We start from the raw sequence: 15,914 nt of genomic DNA on the forward strand, positions 1-15,914 counted from the left end.
CTGGGTTCCAGGCGTGGGAACGCGGCCCGGCTACGCTTCTCAGCGACAGCATGGCGCCTACCGATGCCGGTCATAACAGTAGTGCAATTTGTTGATGTGTGTGTGGCTGTATGTCTTATAATTTGTTTCCCAGTGAGTGTATCATATTCATCTTCGAGCACCTAGAGTATGATGTCGTTCGAAAAGCCAGACTAACGTATCCAACACTCCATCAAAACATTTCCCTCTCTATCTCTTTCTCTCTCACTGTAGCTTGTGTTCTAAACTGCTTCTCTTTCTTTTATGCGAAATAATGTTCAACAAAATTGAGCAAAAGGAAGAAAAGCTCTCACCTTTCCTGAACTGTGACAGCGGGAGTAAATAAAGTCTATGCAAATAAACTTGGCACGTTGCATGAAAATTATGAAAAGAACAGTTGGGAGATCACAATCTGGGAGTGGTGTAAGCTCATCGTTGGCATTACTGGAGAGGGCATAAGCCCTCCAGTGTATTCAATATTGACGTTTTATCACCGGTTATCAATGATTATCGTCTCACAATAACTGGTTCCAAATTATCTACGGAAAAGAAAGCGAACGAACACGGCCACCAAAGGGGGTGACGTGTTTGTGCGCAGCATCTGGACCAAGGTCTCTCGGCGCAGCTCGCTCGCTCTAGCGTGCGTGCGCCTGCGACATGCGCACGCATGACTGGCGCCGCCGGGTATTTGAGCGCCGCACTCCCGCCGCGTGCAGGGATGAGGCAGCGGTACCGCCTCAGCAGCCGGCGCGAACACACACGCACAAGCACGTACATATACAGACTCGTCCTCGGACGGGTAGAGAAGATCGCTAGGGAAACTAAGTTCTCGATGGGGGCTGCTCCGAGGAAAGGGAAGCGACGCGTCTCGCCACCGGGAATCGATAGGGCCCGGGGCCCCCGCGCGGTTTCCCGAGTGTCCTCTCCGCGCCCGCCGCTTCTCTCGTATCCTTGTCACCCTATTACTTCTTCCTTATTTCCCTTTCCTTCCCGCCATCCCCTTTCTCCTCGCACGCTCGAGGAAGAGACGGGAGCGGCGGCTGAGACTGTAGGAGATAAAGGGCGCTCGATAAAGGACGCGAGAGAAGCAGAGAGGGGGAGTGGGGTACCGGCAAAGAGGGGATGGGGGGTGACGTTCCAGACCCGGGCCGGGCCCGCCGGCGAGCCGGGAAAAAGTTTTTCTCCCCCCGCATACGTCGCCGCCGTTGCATCGCACTGCACTAACGGTACAGGAGGGCACTGGGACATCCGAGTCCCGCAGTGCACCCACTGCATGAGACGCGGCACGAAGTCTCAAGGAATGTACGGGACCGGCCTATGGCTGCTCTCCAAAGCTTTTTGTTTTTTCGTGTTGCACCCCCTCCCTCCTCGTTCTCCTTAGTTTCTTCTGTGCTGCGGCCGCCCGTGTGGTGTTTTTGGAGTGCCTTTTATTTCGACTACCGAGAAGGGCTTGATAAGTGATTCAATTAAGGGTCCTCGCGCGCTTGTTTGTATACGTGGTGCGCTGTGTGCGCTGCGCAAGAAGGAAGCGGAAGTGACTTGTCGTGGTTCCGAGTATTGGATCGCATGCCGGATTGCCGCTTGGCATTGCTTTATTGTGGGAGTCAAAAGTGTAATGATGAAGGCGTCTATCTAATTGTGTATAAACAGTGATGAGGAAATGGGCAGTGAGAAGAGAATTTAAATAATGGGACACGTGACCCACACAATTGTCTGTCGAAAGGGTGGTCACGCAATGTCAGGCCATGCATGTCACACTAATAAAGTCGGTGTGTCTGTCCGTCCGTCTATCCGTCTGTCTGTCTGTCTGTCCAGGTTCACGTAAATAACATCTCCTCGACAGCAGCTGTGATGCTTACAGCAATGACACGAAACAACTAAAAAAGGCCGTGCTTAAGTTAGAGCTTCAGGCAAGGTAGTTTTTGAGTTCTGGAGCAAGCCACGGTCCTCCTTGGTGGTACAGTGGCTAAAGCTCGTCTGCTGATCGCAAAGGTCGCGGGTTTCCTTGCCGAAGCCATTGCATTTTGATGGAGCCAAAATTCTAGAGGAATTGGTAGTGTGCCACGTCAGTGGACGGTAAAGGACGCCAGAGAGTCGAATTTTCCGGAGACGTCTGCTACGTCGTGCTGCATGATCATATAGTCATACTCAAAACCTAATTGTTGCCTCACCACGTGAAAGGGAACTAAGCGCTACCTCGAATATTAGATAATATTATCAGGGATTTTATTTCCCAAAACCTCGATATGATCGAGAGGGACGACATAGGAGAGGGCTTCAGAAAGTTGGACCATCTAATCACTAATCCATCGTCGCCGACATAGATAGATCGATCGATCGATCGATAGATAGATAGATAGATAGATAGATAGATAGATAGATAGATAGATAGATAGATAGATAGATAGATAGATAGATAGATAATCTAATTTTGCGGCCAGTGCACGCTCACCCTTCTTGCGGCAGCCGTTTTGATAGAGCACATTCTGGCGATCAGTACGTGACAGCAGTAGCATTTGAAGGTCAACAAGAGAGTTTGCATTTTCCGGAACTGGATAATGAATACGTGCACGTTCGCGCATGCTCGGCCTTGACTGCACAAGGATGGTCCCTCACGAAAACGGCGCTCGCACGAGATCAGCTCTAACGTCGCAGCTTGCGATGCTCGAGAGCATCGAACGCGTTATTCGAAGGTCGTAGGTTCGATTCCTGCTCACGGCTGGTTATTTTTTCATCCACTTTTCTTTCTTCTTATTTACGTTACATTTGTTCTAATAACTTCCCCTATACATTCCATTATTGTCTGTTAGATTATATATATATATATATATATATATATATATATATATATATATATATATATATATATATATATATATATATATATATATATATAAGGGAAAGGAGTGTATATTTAAAAGATCGTATTTCAGTGTTTCGACACAATATTAATGAGATCTAACAGACAGTAATGCCAAGGAATGTACAGGGGAAGTTATTAGAACCAATGGAATGTAAATAAGAAAAAAGAAAAGCGGATGAAAAAATAGCCAGCTGTGAGCAGGAATCGAACCTACGACCTTCGAATAACGCGTTCGATGCTCTAACCCCTGAGCTACCACAGCGGCCTTCCATCCATCCACTTTGTTGGGTTTATATGTGAATTTAGAAGTAGCAGTGACAGTCAGCGCCATCTATAAGCCAAGCGACGAGTGTGAAAACACTCTTTTATGCGCATGTTTGGCGTCACGTAGCACGTGAACTTATTATGAGCGGGCAGCTGAATAATAGTCCCTCGTATACAACCTAATGACACCAAGTCTGCCAGTACGAGACCCTCGATTGATTGATTGATTGATTGATTTGTGGGGTTTTACGTCCGAAAAACACCATATGATTATGAGAGACGCCGTAGTGGAGGGCTCCGGAAATTTTGACCACCTGGGGTTCTTTAGCGTGCACCCAAATCTGAGCACACGGGCCTCGACATTTCCGCCTCCATCGGAAATGCAGCCGCCGCAGCCGGGATTTGAACCCAGTACGAGACCCTCGTTTTAATGAAATAAGGGAAAGAAGTGTATACATAAGGGCTCGTTTTTCCGTGTTTTAACACAATATTAATGAGTTCTAACACACAGTAATGCCAAGGAATGTACAGGGGAAGTTATTTGAACCAATGGAATGTAAATAAAAAGAAAGAAAAGTGGATGAAAAATAACCAACCGTGATATATATATATATATATATATATATATATATATATATATATATATATATATATATATATATATATATATATATATATATATATATATATATATATATATATGCTTTGTGCGCTCTTATTACCAAAGGCGTCTGTTTGTACTGAAAGACAGCATGGTACAGCATGGTACACCATGTTAACTAGTCCCACGAAATTCGCAAGGTATACAAACGATATGCTTGGTTTCGGCTACTTTGGTGGTACAGAAGCAACTCACGGTATCATGCACGGATCATACGTTATAATTGTTTTATTACGTTGGTATGCCTCGACGAGTTCATGCCCGGACAAGGGTCTTGACGGTGCGGACAGGTTAAAGAGACTCCGGTATTCTTTTGAACAGTGAGAATCTTGACGAGGCATCGCTGTGTATTTAGAGTGGCACAGGGTTCAATCAATATACGCGCTGCACTTCACTAGGCGCGTTGTATCCTTTTTGTAACACTACGTGTCACACGCGGCGGCTGATACCCCGCTCTCTGTTTAACCATCTGTCACTCACTCACCCACTTAGTTTGGCTCTGCGAGGTGCGGTCGGCCACTCCTCGTAGGTCCACCAACGTTGGTTACCGCTGACGCAGCGGGAGGCGTCAAGCCGCTTCTCCCACACCTGTATCACTCCTTAACCAATCAAAGCAGGTGGTGGGGGGTCACCAACACCGGTTTTCGACATTCCGCTACCCCATCTTGTCTGAGTAACGAGTGTACTAGATTGCTGCGGGCGTGCACGGGCTGTTTGGCTCGCGACTTGTCGCAGAAAGAACAGACGGGGCATGGAAGAAACTAAAAAAATGAGATGTATAGGCAGCAGCAACAAAGGGGCATTCAATGGTTCAAAGGTACACTAAAGAGGAAAAAAGATTTTTCTCTCATTGGTAAATTACTCTTTCACAACAGCAAATCACGCCTCTTACCGCGAGAAGGCCTTCGGTAGGCGAGAAGACGACAACCTTGAAATTCTCGCACCGATAACCATGTGGTCATCGATTTCGACAGAGTGAACTACGGCCTATGTAGCTCCTAATTGGTGAATACGAGGAGCGTTGTCCTTTGAAAGGACCTGAGATCAGTTTGATTGATTTTCTTTTCTGTTAATAAGCCTACGATGATCAAATGAGCTACATTAGTGAGCTACCATTTACTCATCCAAGCTAATTGATTGTTACACTTTAGTGTTCCTTGGTTTAAGCTTGATGATCATACGTACCTATCGATGCAAACAGTTCGACAAAAAAAAAACTAAGAACAGTGTAGCCTTTTACTGAAAACGGAACATGCTGGAACGATGTGTACTAGAGCATTTTATATTGGAACACCGTACACTAGAGCACCGTATATGCTTCTGTTCGCAAACAAAACAGAATAAAATTAATTAGCGGCAGCTGTCGTTTTGCGTAGAATGCTTTCTCTATCTCTGTAATATTCGCACGTAAACATAATTAGTATCTAGTTATGAGGTATTCCATGTGTTGAGTAACTCAAAATAACTTTTGGTCACTTAGCGTCCCTACGCGCGCTACGTTTCTTCTCCTTTCTTTTTTTTTCTGGTTTCATTTTTTTTTAATTTCCGTCTGCGCAAAGCTTTTAGATGCCAGGTAGAGAAATGAATTTTTCGGCCATTTGAGCGTCCCCACGGAAGAAAGCCCAATCTGCAGAGTAGGCTTTCACACTGCAACAAGGCAGTTTCATGCACACTGTGTGTTTTGCCTGCTGAATATAATAAATCTACCGAATCACCTGAGTTCCGCAGAACTTAAGTTCCCAGTCCACTCATACCATTCGGGCCCTTTGTGATACAGGTCGGTAACTTGGGTGGCAACAAACGCACCCCTTACAACGAAGCAAACTCGGTAAGGCTCGTTAGATGAGGCTGCCTAATTACCGAAGCAATAAACACGTGACGTTTATCGCAGAGGCGCTCGTCCTTGACCTCTGTTGCATGCAGCCGAAGAGTAAACTTAAGTTACGTTTCATTTTTATTTTTTTACTAGTTCAAGAAACCAGGGAAGTCGTTTATATATACGGTAGCTGTATTATTAATTTGTCTAGTCGCACCAGTCAATTGCCAGCAACCGCTTCACCGGTTAAACCCTGCTGGCGCATCGACACTGTCGGCCTTGTAAATACGGCCGAGAGTAGCACCGTGTCCTCTCTCTCTCTCTCTTTTTTTTTTTTCGCCGCCAATTTCACCGCACCGTACGCGAGGTCACGCTAGTTCCGTACAACGTCTCTCTCGAAGAAAACCCGGATGCGCGCGATAGGCGCCACACGCAGAGGCACAACAAGCTTCGTACCCAACGCCGCCTTCAGGCTCGTTTCGATTCTCCCACGCTTTCTGGCCATCTTTCTCCTGTCTGTTTGTTTTTATCGTACCGATGACGCGAACTCGGCGCATGAAAGGGTTACGCATTCCTACGGTGGCAACATCGAACGCCGTCTCGCCGCCGGACCGGTGCGCGGTCACGCCCCGCGTGACGAGCCACGGCTGGCCCCACTGACACACTCGCGGCTTCGTCCGCACTGCACGCAATTGGGCGAGACGGTAACTGCGGCGAGAATCGTTCGTCTTCGCGGCGCAGGTAATAAAGCGTGCACTGCTGCGCGCACCGGTGCGTCTGCTTCCGCCGGGTCAGTGGCCCGCTCCTCGGCGGCGGCTGCCGCTCACGTTCGTGGCGGGAATTCACTTGCGCTGCGCACCCACGATGTGCTGACGTCGGCGTTTCGACGCTTTTGCTGCAACTGGCGAACTCGCAGAATTAGCGCGGCGCCATCAAAAGTGAAGACAACGATAGATAGATAGATAGATAGATAGATAGATAGATAGATAGATAGATAGATAGATAGATAGATAGATAGATAGATAGATAGATAGATAGATAGATAGACGGACGGACGGACGGACGGACGGACGAACGGACAGACAGACAGACAGACAGACAGACAGACAGACAGACAGACAGACAGACGGATAAATGGATGGACGCAAGGGCAGACGGACGGACGGATGGATGGATGGACGCAAGGGCAGACGGACGAACGCACGGATGGATGCATGGATGGTCGCGCGGACAGACAGAAGCAAGGACGAACGGACGCACGGAAGCACGAATAGGCTGACGGACTCTTCGCCCCACTCATCATCATTCACTCCGTGGATATGCCGTGATTTCTTTCATGTCCCAAGAACCACTCCCCCCCCCCCCCCCCTTTACTACAGCACGCGATCGAGTAGCGTGAACACGACCGAACCCCCTCGAAAGCACGCGCGCACACGCAACTTGACGCCTTTTGTGATACCGTAGAAGCGACCGAAAAAAGAGCGCCCTTCGAATCCCTCTGACGGCCATCTCTTCGTTGTGTTCTCTGTTTCACTCATTTACCTGCACTAACCCCCCTTAGTCGTTCATTTTCTCTTTTGTGGTTATCTTTTTATTATCCACACGTAACGCGATATAACGTGATGTGGTCGCACGCGGGCGTATATGCGCTGACGCTCGCCACTCTCGCTCGTATGGGTTGCGGTTACACTCGCTTGCAGACTGACGGCGTAAAAAGCGGGGCAAGTCCCGCCTGCGTTCGCTAAACGCGAGTTAACTAGTTTTGTTGCACGCAAGAATATGTTTTTTTCGCGCTTTCGATTGCTCGTATACAGCCTGCCGCAAAATAAAGTAGTCATAAACCTCGGCAATTTCTATTCTTGACGAAACTTCGTTATTATTTCGTCACGTCTTATTCGCTTTCTTTAATCATTTCTCCCCTAGCCATTTTCGTTTATTTTCTTTATATTTTTGGGGGAAAAAAAAGCTAAAGAAAATAAACGAAAATGGCTAGGGGAGAAATCCCTAGTGCAGGGTAGCAAACCGGATGTGCGTCTGGTTAACCTCCCTGTCTTTCCTTGCATCTTCATCTCTCTCTCTCTCTTCTTTATCTTTTTACTTATTTTTTTTCTGCGCGTTTCGAACACTGTTAAACTCTCAGTCGTATCACTTCTCTCTTTCTTTGTTTGTTTTCGTTTGACTTCGTGTTGGTCGACGTCGGCTCTTACCAGGCTGCCTGGCAACGAGGAAATCGCTGACTTACAAGTATGTGTTCCGAACGAGCTCCTCGCAGACAGCGACGTCGGCTCGCCGTCTTCTTTGCTACTGCGCGTGCAACAGCGTCAATGTGAGCGTCACACTAAATGCCAGGAACGTCGTCAGATTGTGGCGGGCGTGCGACGCGAGAATCGCACGAGCACCTACGTATCGTGCAAGACTCACTCACAGCGGCACCTTACTGACACAACTCGACAACCCACTACGCCTCCCTAATCTCAGAAAAAAATTTTTTTTGTTGATTTCACGGGTGCACACGTCGGCACACAAGTGAAGCGCCGAGTGCCCCTTAGGTTTGGAAACGATCGAGCATATAACACACAAATTTCTCCCAGTAACACAAGGAGCAAGAGCGTACGGCGATTAAGTGGTGTGAAACAGCGTTCTTACACTAAAGTCGAGACATTAGGGAAATAACAACACACAGACATATGTCAATCAAAATTCTTGCGGTAACGTCACGACAAATGATGGAGCAATACTTCTTCGCACATTAGTTGGTTCATACTTGAAAAATCGACTTGCTGCGCCAACTTGAAAACAAAAACGGACAGGGAGACAGGAAAGATTGCAGTGCGCTCTTTCCTGTCTCCCTTCTCGTTTCTATTCAAGTTGGCGCAGAAAATCAATTTAACAATTGGTGTGTCGCGCAACGTAGATTTTACACAACAGCACAATAACATGAAAAAAAATGTGCTAAGTTCAATTAACAATGACCCCAACAGCATCTCTAGTCACCATGGATTTGAATCCCACATTCAGTTATCGCACCTTCTTTATCTCATATTCGCCCTTTGCCACAACATAATTAATCAAATAGAACAACAAGACACGGGGCACGCACACGAGCAAGTTTGTTTTGTGCATGAAGTCTAACAACGAGAAGTATGTATCGCTCTTGTACGATTTTTTTTTTTGTTCTTTGAGCTATTAAATTTTCAGCACTTTGTGCGTCAGTGCGACGTAAGAGCAGCCAGCCATATCGTTGATTGGTCTCCTTACAGCCTACCATCTTTAACAAACGTTTTATACATTGTTTTTTCTGCCCTTATTTCTTCCGTTTCCTTTTCCGTTATTTATATTTATATGTTAAGCTTGTCACGTAGCTATTATAAGCTAACATTGCTAATTCGGGTTGCGAAGAACTGACCCGACAGTTTTGGTCACAAAAACCACCAAGCATATTACGCGTGCTGGTACTTATGGTTCAGAGAACAACATCAGAAAGTTCAAGGAAAGAGTACCACTTCCTTGTGTGCTGGCAGTAACTTTCAAACCGTACGAAAGAGCCTCAAGGCGCTGAGGATTTTCACCCTTTTGTCTCTGTCCGTGCCACCGAAAAGTATTTCAGAAGACATTTTTTTTACGTTGTTGCTGTACTATTTTTCACGCTCTCACACACACAAAAAAAGGGTAGACACGCATATGTTTTAGCAAGTATTTGTATTATCCTCAATGCAACCCCGTAAAGAGATTTTACGTGAAGAACGGTTAGACCACTGATTCACCAATGGCGCCTCCCAAGAATGTCTTGTCGACTTCTTTGATATAACTAGCGGTACGTTCTGTATGCCATAAGTAGCACACAGCTTGCTAAAACTCCTGCGCTAAAAAGATAAATGCGCACGTACGGGTTGCATGTATGTATGTATGTATGTATGTATGTATGTATGTATGTATGTATGTATGTATGTATGTATGTATGTATGTATGTATGTATGTATGTATGTATGTATGTATGTATGTATGTATGTATGTATGTATGTATGTATGTATGCATGTATGTATGTATGTATGTATGTATGTATGTATGTATGTATGTATGTATGTGTGTGTGTATGTATGTATGCATGCATGCATGCGCGTGTGTGCATGCGCGTGTGTCTGCGTGCACGCGTGTTCTGGAACTGCCTAATTCCGCCATATTGTCAAATTTTGTAATGGTGGCATTTTCGGCCAATCAGAAGGGTCGTAGCAGCTCACTTGTCCAATTATCATCGATCAATGGCGGAGTCTGACAACATGGCGGAATTCGACAATGTCTAGAATAGCACCCCCGGTGTGTGGGAGGGGCAGCTTGCACTGCTAATTGGAATGTCGCGTATGATGGATTCTGGCGGTTCCGAAATGCTGTGCTCTCAAGTTCTTTTTGTAAGTTCAGGTGTCCCCTTTGGTGTGACAAAAATATCAAACCATAATGTGTTGACGTGCGGTTCCGCAACGCTTTGCTTACGGAGGAGGGGGGGGGGGGTAATTCACTTATCAATTAACAGCACTACACATCCAATGCCGTAATTTGCGGTCAATGAGAGTGATCTTGTAAACGGTCAACCCGCGTCCTACGTGCAAGGCATAGAGTATACGCGAATGGTGCCTGAGTCACGTTAGGCTCTATAATCACCCTGAAAGCTGATAGCGGTACATAAGAAGGGCGGCTAAAAAAGGCTGCCGTCTTCCTCAGCGTGTCCATTAATCAAAGGGGTGGTGAAAAGGGGTCGGGGAAGAGGGCCCATCCACGTGGTGCCCGCTTTTGGTTGAATAATGAGGCGAACACGGAGTCGACCTTGACGCGGTTTCTTTCAGGGCACAGGCTTATTTTTCACGCAATTCTACACGCTACAGTGAATTTAGTGTCTGTTTCTTTTTAATTTCCTTCTATTCCGTCTCTCTCATCATTCTTGTCATTTTTTCTAATCCCTCAGTGTAGGGTATCCAAGCGGATGTCTTATTAATTAGCCTCCCTGCCCTCTTTCATTGTATTCTTCATTCCTTCCAATTAAACATAATGAGCGCTTTGAAATTTTCACTACAAATATTCAACCTGAGGTGGGCGACTATAAAGTGCTAATTGCCCTATTTTGAATGATAGGCCGTAATTTAGCCGATTCCCAATGCTTTTCTCCGGAACATCAATGGACACCACGATGAGTGTGTATTTTGTCTACATTTGTGTTATCGTAGTAATTGATATATATATATATATATATATATATATATATATATATATATATATATATATATATATATATATATATATATATATATATATATATATATATTTATATATATATATATATATATATATATATATATATATAGCTTTCGAAAATATTTTAGATTTATAAGGGAAATAGTAAACAAACAAAGTGCGCGAGAAAACACAAGCAAATAATACAGATGCGTAATGGCACTAGCCGAGTGCTAGATACATTCTTATCCATTTCCCAGTATCGCCGCTTTAATGATGCCCCCCCCCCCCCGCTACACCACCTACACACATCATGAATTCGCCCAGTCTGGACACTTAACGATACTTACGAAAGAAAAATTCGAGATCGAGAAGTCCGGCACACGTAATAAGTGTGTAGCAATGCTAAATCAAAACAGTGGAACGTGATGAAATAATCCGATCGCGCGAAATCGTTCTCGCCCGAGATCAATACTTTTTGACCTAATGCCCTTTTTCGTGGAATAATGTTAGACATAGTGAAATTAAAATCAGAATGTAAACTTCAAGGTTTTCACACGTCAGAACTACGATGCGTATATGAGGCGCGGTGTAGTGGGAACAAATTCCGGGTGAGTTTTGGCCACCCGGGGTTTTTCGACGTACACTGAAGGCTAACTACACGAAGTATAAGAAAACCCCTGTGAAGACCCAAGTGTCGCAGTGTACTTGACTGTGTATCAGAGTTTCTACCGCATAACTTTTCATTAGAATTATGTGAATCGGTACAATAACATGTGGTCTCTGCTCGAACGATAATATATAGGTACGTGTTTCGCTACTCTTCGAGCTACATGTTTCACGACATACCGCGCACTATGGAGCTGATTCTTTTTTTTTTTTGCCACTCCCCTCTCTGCCCGCCGATCTTTTCTTCATCAAAAACTAAAAAAAACATAACTACACGATTTTTCGATGATTGAGCAAAACAACGTCGTAAATCAGCTTACCCGAGCTTCTACTCCTTTTACCTCATAAAGATATTCGAGACAAAGGAATGTAAGTAAAAAACCATCTACCAAAACGCAATGATCGTTAGAAAACTTATTGTAAAGACCTAGCGACAAATGTCTTTGACGTAACAAAACGATTAATGAACTCTGTACATCTGTAGTGCCGACTGAAGCACTTCATCGAATGTGCTTCAATCACTATAAGTACATCGAATGTACTTATGTGCCCTATAAAGAGCAAATAAGTGTAAAACTTTCTTTTTGATTGCTTTTTTTTACGATCATTGCAGCTGAACAGATCATTGCAAGTGAACAGTTACACATGCACTTAACTGTCCTTCCAATTTTAAAGGGACTATCAACAATATTAATTAGCACTTTCGCATTTTCTTGATTTCCTCTAGCCTCTCGCCTCCTTCGGAACGCGGCCACAGATGCTGGAATCGAACCTGCGACCTTTGTGTTAGCGAACGAGCGCCGCAGACACTGGACTATTGAGGCGGAAGCGATGCCAAGCAAACGTCCGAAATGGGGGATTCCGAAACGGGACGCGGAACCGTCAACCCGTGAGCGAGAACTCGATGCAGAGTGCGACGCATCCCCGGCTGTGGAAATTAAATGTGGCGACAGCAGAAAACTTCCATATTAACTTTATCTAAAATTTTAAACGTATCGTAAATAAATTAAACAAGCGCGAGACTCGTTTAATTAAATCTTCAACACGTCGCTTGGAATGTGTGTGCTCATACTACTCAAAAATAAATTTGTTTTGATTTCACATTATGCGTTTCCCATCTCGGTGCACGCAAGATATATCCGTGCCTAATTTTAAAGTGCCGTAGTTTGAAATAACTAATGTTTATTTATATTTTCCGTCTTTACGTGCGTTAATATTTTTCCGGACACTTCTTCTTTGGCCATATTAACCTAACCGGGCCTCATAACACAAGGATTAACCGCCATATAGCTTGTAAGATAGATTGTAGTCTTTGTGGTTGGGTACCAGCTGCTGCTACCAAACAAAACAAATAGCCGGAAAATGAAATAAAAATATTGCGTGAGATAAATGCATACAGTTGATATTTATAAATGGTTCATTTTTGATTTCGCCCATACTAATTTAAACACTTCGGTATTACGTGCGCAGTAAACCAGCAAAGAAACCATAAATCTTTACAATTTTGGTTCGTTTAACTTTAAACTGCAGGGAATACGGTGCGATTTTTCTGGTGTCATATTCCGGTGACCACTAAAAGAATTTACAGGTGGCATTTGATGATGAGTAGTTCCTGACAGCTAGATACCCGACAAGGAGAAAAAAAAACCAGTATCCCTAAAATGCTCTAGAATAGGTTCAGTGCAAACTGCACACGTAACCATTTGCATCGTGCAACCATTTCCACAATCGCGCTGCTGAAAACGATTTCCAAGGGGACGAACGCATGCACACAGTCCACACGCGAACATTTGTGCTGCGCTAAAGGTAAACACGTGTTCCGGTGGCGGAGTCGCCGGCACAGCGCGCTAAAACGACACCCGTTACCGCGAATCTGTGGTAAGTGCTCCCATCTCGACTTCCGTCGTTAAATTTCAGGCCCACTCTTCAGCGCCCGCGGGTCAGTGTACGCGGAAATAAACGGACGTCTTGCGTGACTGATGTATCGTGGGGAGAGAAGTGAGCGGGAAATAGGGAAAACCTGGGAAGAACGCTCTTGCGCAAGCAAACGCGGTCGTCCCGAAAGTGGAGGGGAAAAAAAGAAATTACCGGGGAGAAAGGAGAAGAACTGACCGGGTTCGGCGAATGCGATGATTTCGGCCGTGCGTCCGTAGTAGTCGTCCTCCTGCCTCGGGTCGGGCGCCCCTTGGTCCTCGAGTGCGCGCGGTTCGGGCAGAAGGTGAACCCTGCGAAGTGCCTCGAGGGCCAGTTCGCGGGCTAGCGGCGGCGCGGACTCCCGATGCTGGGGTGGCCGCTCGCGCAGACTCAGCTTGGAGAGGATCTGGTGCCTGACGGCGTCCAGCTTCAGCTGTCGCTGGTCGTCGCCGGCCAGCGGTGCGGACGACGGCGCGCCGGCTCCGCCGCTGCCGTGACCGTCGACGCCGGCGGGGCAGCGTCCTCCGCAGCCGGCGAGTAGTAGCGCGGCGGCGAGGGCCGCCTGGAGAGCGCCACCGGCCATGCTCGATCTCCGATGAAGACTGGACCGACCGCCGGGTCCCGTGCCGAGGGCAGCACTTGTTGAAGGCACCGCCGCCGCGCCGCCGCCGCCGACCACGCCGCCGCCCTTCGCTTCCGCGCCGCTCTCCCCCGTCCCGTCAGGGCCCGGCTCTCCCTTTCGGATGCCGATGCGCTCCTCTCACCGGCTTTCCCTGTCACCCACGGCTGCGCCACTGTGTAATACCACTTTCTGCCTGTAATGAACGCGCAAACATATGCACTTCGGCCTTCCACCGTGCCTCAGCGCTCGTTCAAAGCCCAAAAACCTTGGAGGACGCTCGAGCTTCGAATTCAAGAGTAGAACGCAATAGCGTAATCGGCTTTCGCGTGCATGAGTCAACCATGCCGCAAAGAAACCAATGTTTTTGCGCGTACCATTGGCCATATCAAGCTATCCTTGAGTGTCTTCTGCAAGAACGGTTGTGCAGGACCCACCGAGCCGCAATTCTTGCTATTGAGAATCAGCGATGGGCCCACTAGACGACCACAACAGGCGAACTTGCGCGGTGGCTCACTTTGTTGATGGGTCTGCTGCTGGTGACCCCAGAAGCGGAGGTCGCAGTTCAATGGTAGCCAAATGGTGGAGGCCCGCGCGCATACTGCGATGTCAGCGTACGTCAAAGAACACGAGATGGTAGAAAGTTCCGGAGCCCTCCACTATGGCGTCTCTCAAACCATATCGTGACTTTGGGACCAGAAACCCAAGATGTTATTAGTCATCATAGTCATCATCATCCTGACTACGTCCAATGCAGGACAATGGCCTCTCCCACGTTCCGCCAGTTAACCCGGTCCTGTGCTTGCCGCTGCCGATTTATACCCGCAAACTTCTTCATCTCATCTGCCCACCTAACCCTCTGTTTCCCCGTAACCCGCTTGCCTTCTCTGGGCCCATGTCCATCTCCTCTTCTTGATTTCAACTATGATATTATTAACCCCCGTTTGTTCCCTAATCCACTCTGCTCTCTTCTTGTCTCTTAAGGTTACACACAAGAATAGAGCAGAGTGGATTATTAGTATATATTATTGCTGTTGATGATGCAGAAATATGTCTGATTTGTTTGTAATTGGTATGCCTTTAAAGCGCCCACTCATTGCGCAATTCACAGTTTTGACAGCTGTCTTGATTCTTCACTTCTGCAACATAATATTACATGTGTTAAAGATGCACTAGATATGTTACACAACGTTACAGACTCCTTCCTCTACACGATATTTATATAGTTTTTTTTTCCTAAACAGTGTCAGGCGATGACATCACTCCAGGGTCGAATACCTGCTAGCCTCGCAGAAGGCCTGGGCTTGTTTCTCATCGAAATGGAAAATTTCTATTACTCATTTAACGTGGATAATATTAATAATAACATGTTCGGTTTTACGTCCCAAAACCAAGATATGATTATAGGGGACGCCTTAGTCCAGGGCTCCGGAAATGCCGACCACCTGGTGTTCGCTGACGTGCACTGACTTTGCACTGTACATAAACCTCTACCATTTCGCCTCCATTAAAATGGGACCGCCGCTGGCGGTATCGAACCCACGACCTTCGGACGGACAGCCTAACCATTTAACCACTGCTCCACTGCAGTGGACCCATTTCAATTGATGAAACTTTCTTGACTTTTCGGCCATGGACAAGCATGATTCTTTTCGCGTAAGACCAACTACGGGGACACCTGCACTAACACCGACATTGGGAATGCCGAGAAACGAGTTCCTTAACGCTATAGCGTTAACAGAGGTGAGCGAGCGAATCCATTACGACTGTCGTCGAGCCGTTACGATTGTCGCTGTGCGAAAACAAGCCGGTCGCACTTGACCCGATTAACCAGATGGCGTTTCACTTGCACCTTACCCCACGCTG

The 15,914-nt window shown here is 46.4% G+C and overlaps 1 protein-coding gene across 1 annotated transcript in view; it reads right to left on the reverse strand.

Moving 5' to 3' along the window:
* Positions 1 to 14,187, reverse strand: part of Actbeta (inhibin subunit beta) — a 199,644-nt gene extending 185,457 nt beyond the window's left edge. Inside the window, exon 1 of the mRNA XM_037429423.2 lies at positions 13,628 to 14,187. Within this exon, the coding sequence (XP_037285320.1) occupies positions 13,628 to 14,012 (385 nt within the window). The 5' untranslated portion in view covers positions 14,013 to 14,187. The remainder of the gene's footprint in view (positions 1 to 13,627) is intronic.
* Between the last annotated feature and the right edge of the window lie 1,727 nt (positions 14,188 to 15,914).

The sequence above is a fragment of the Rhipicephalus microplus genome, chromosome 1, assembly GCF_043290135.1.
Source record: "Rhipicephalus microplus isolate Deutch F79 chromosome 1, USDA_Rmic, whole genome shotgun sequence".
NCBI classification, from domain to species: Eukaryota; Metazoa; Arthropoda; class Arachnida; order Ixodida; family Ixodidae; genus Rhipicephalus; species Rhipicephalus microplus.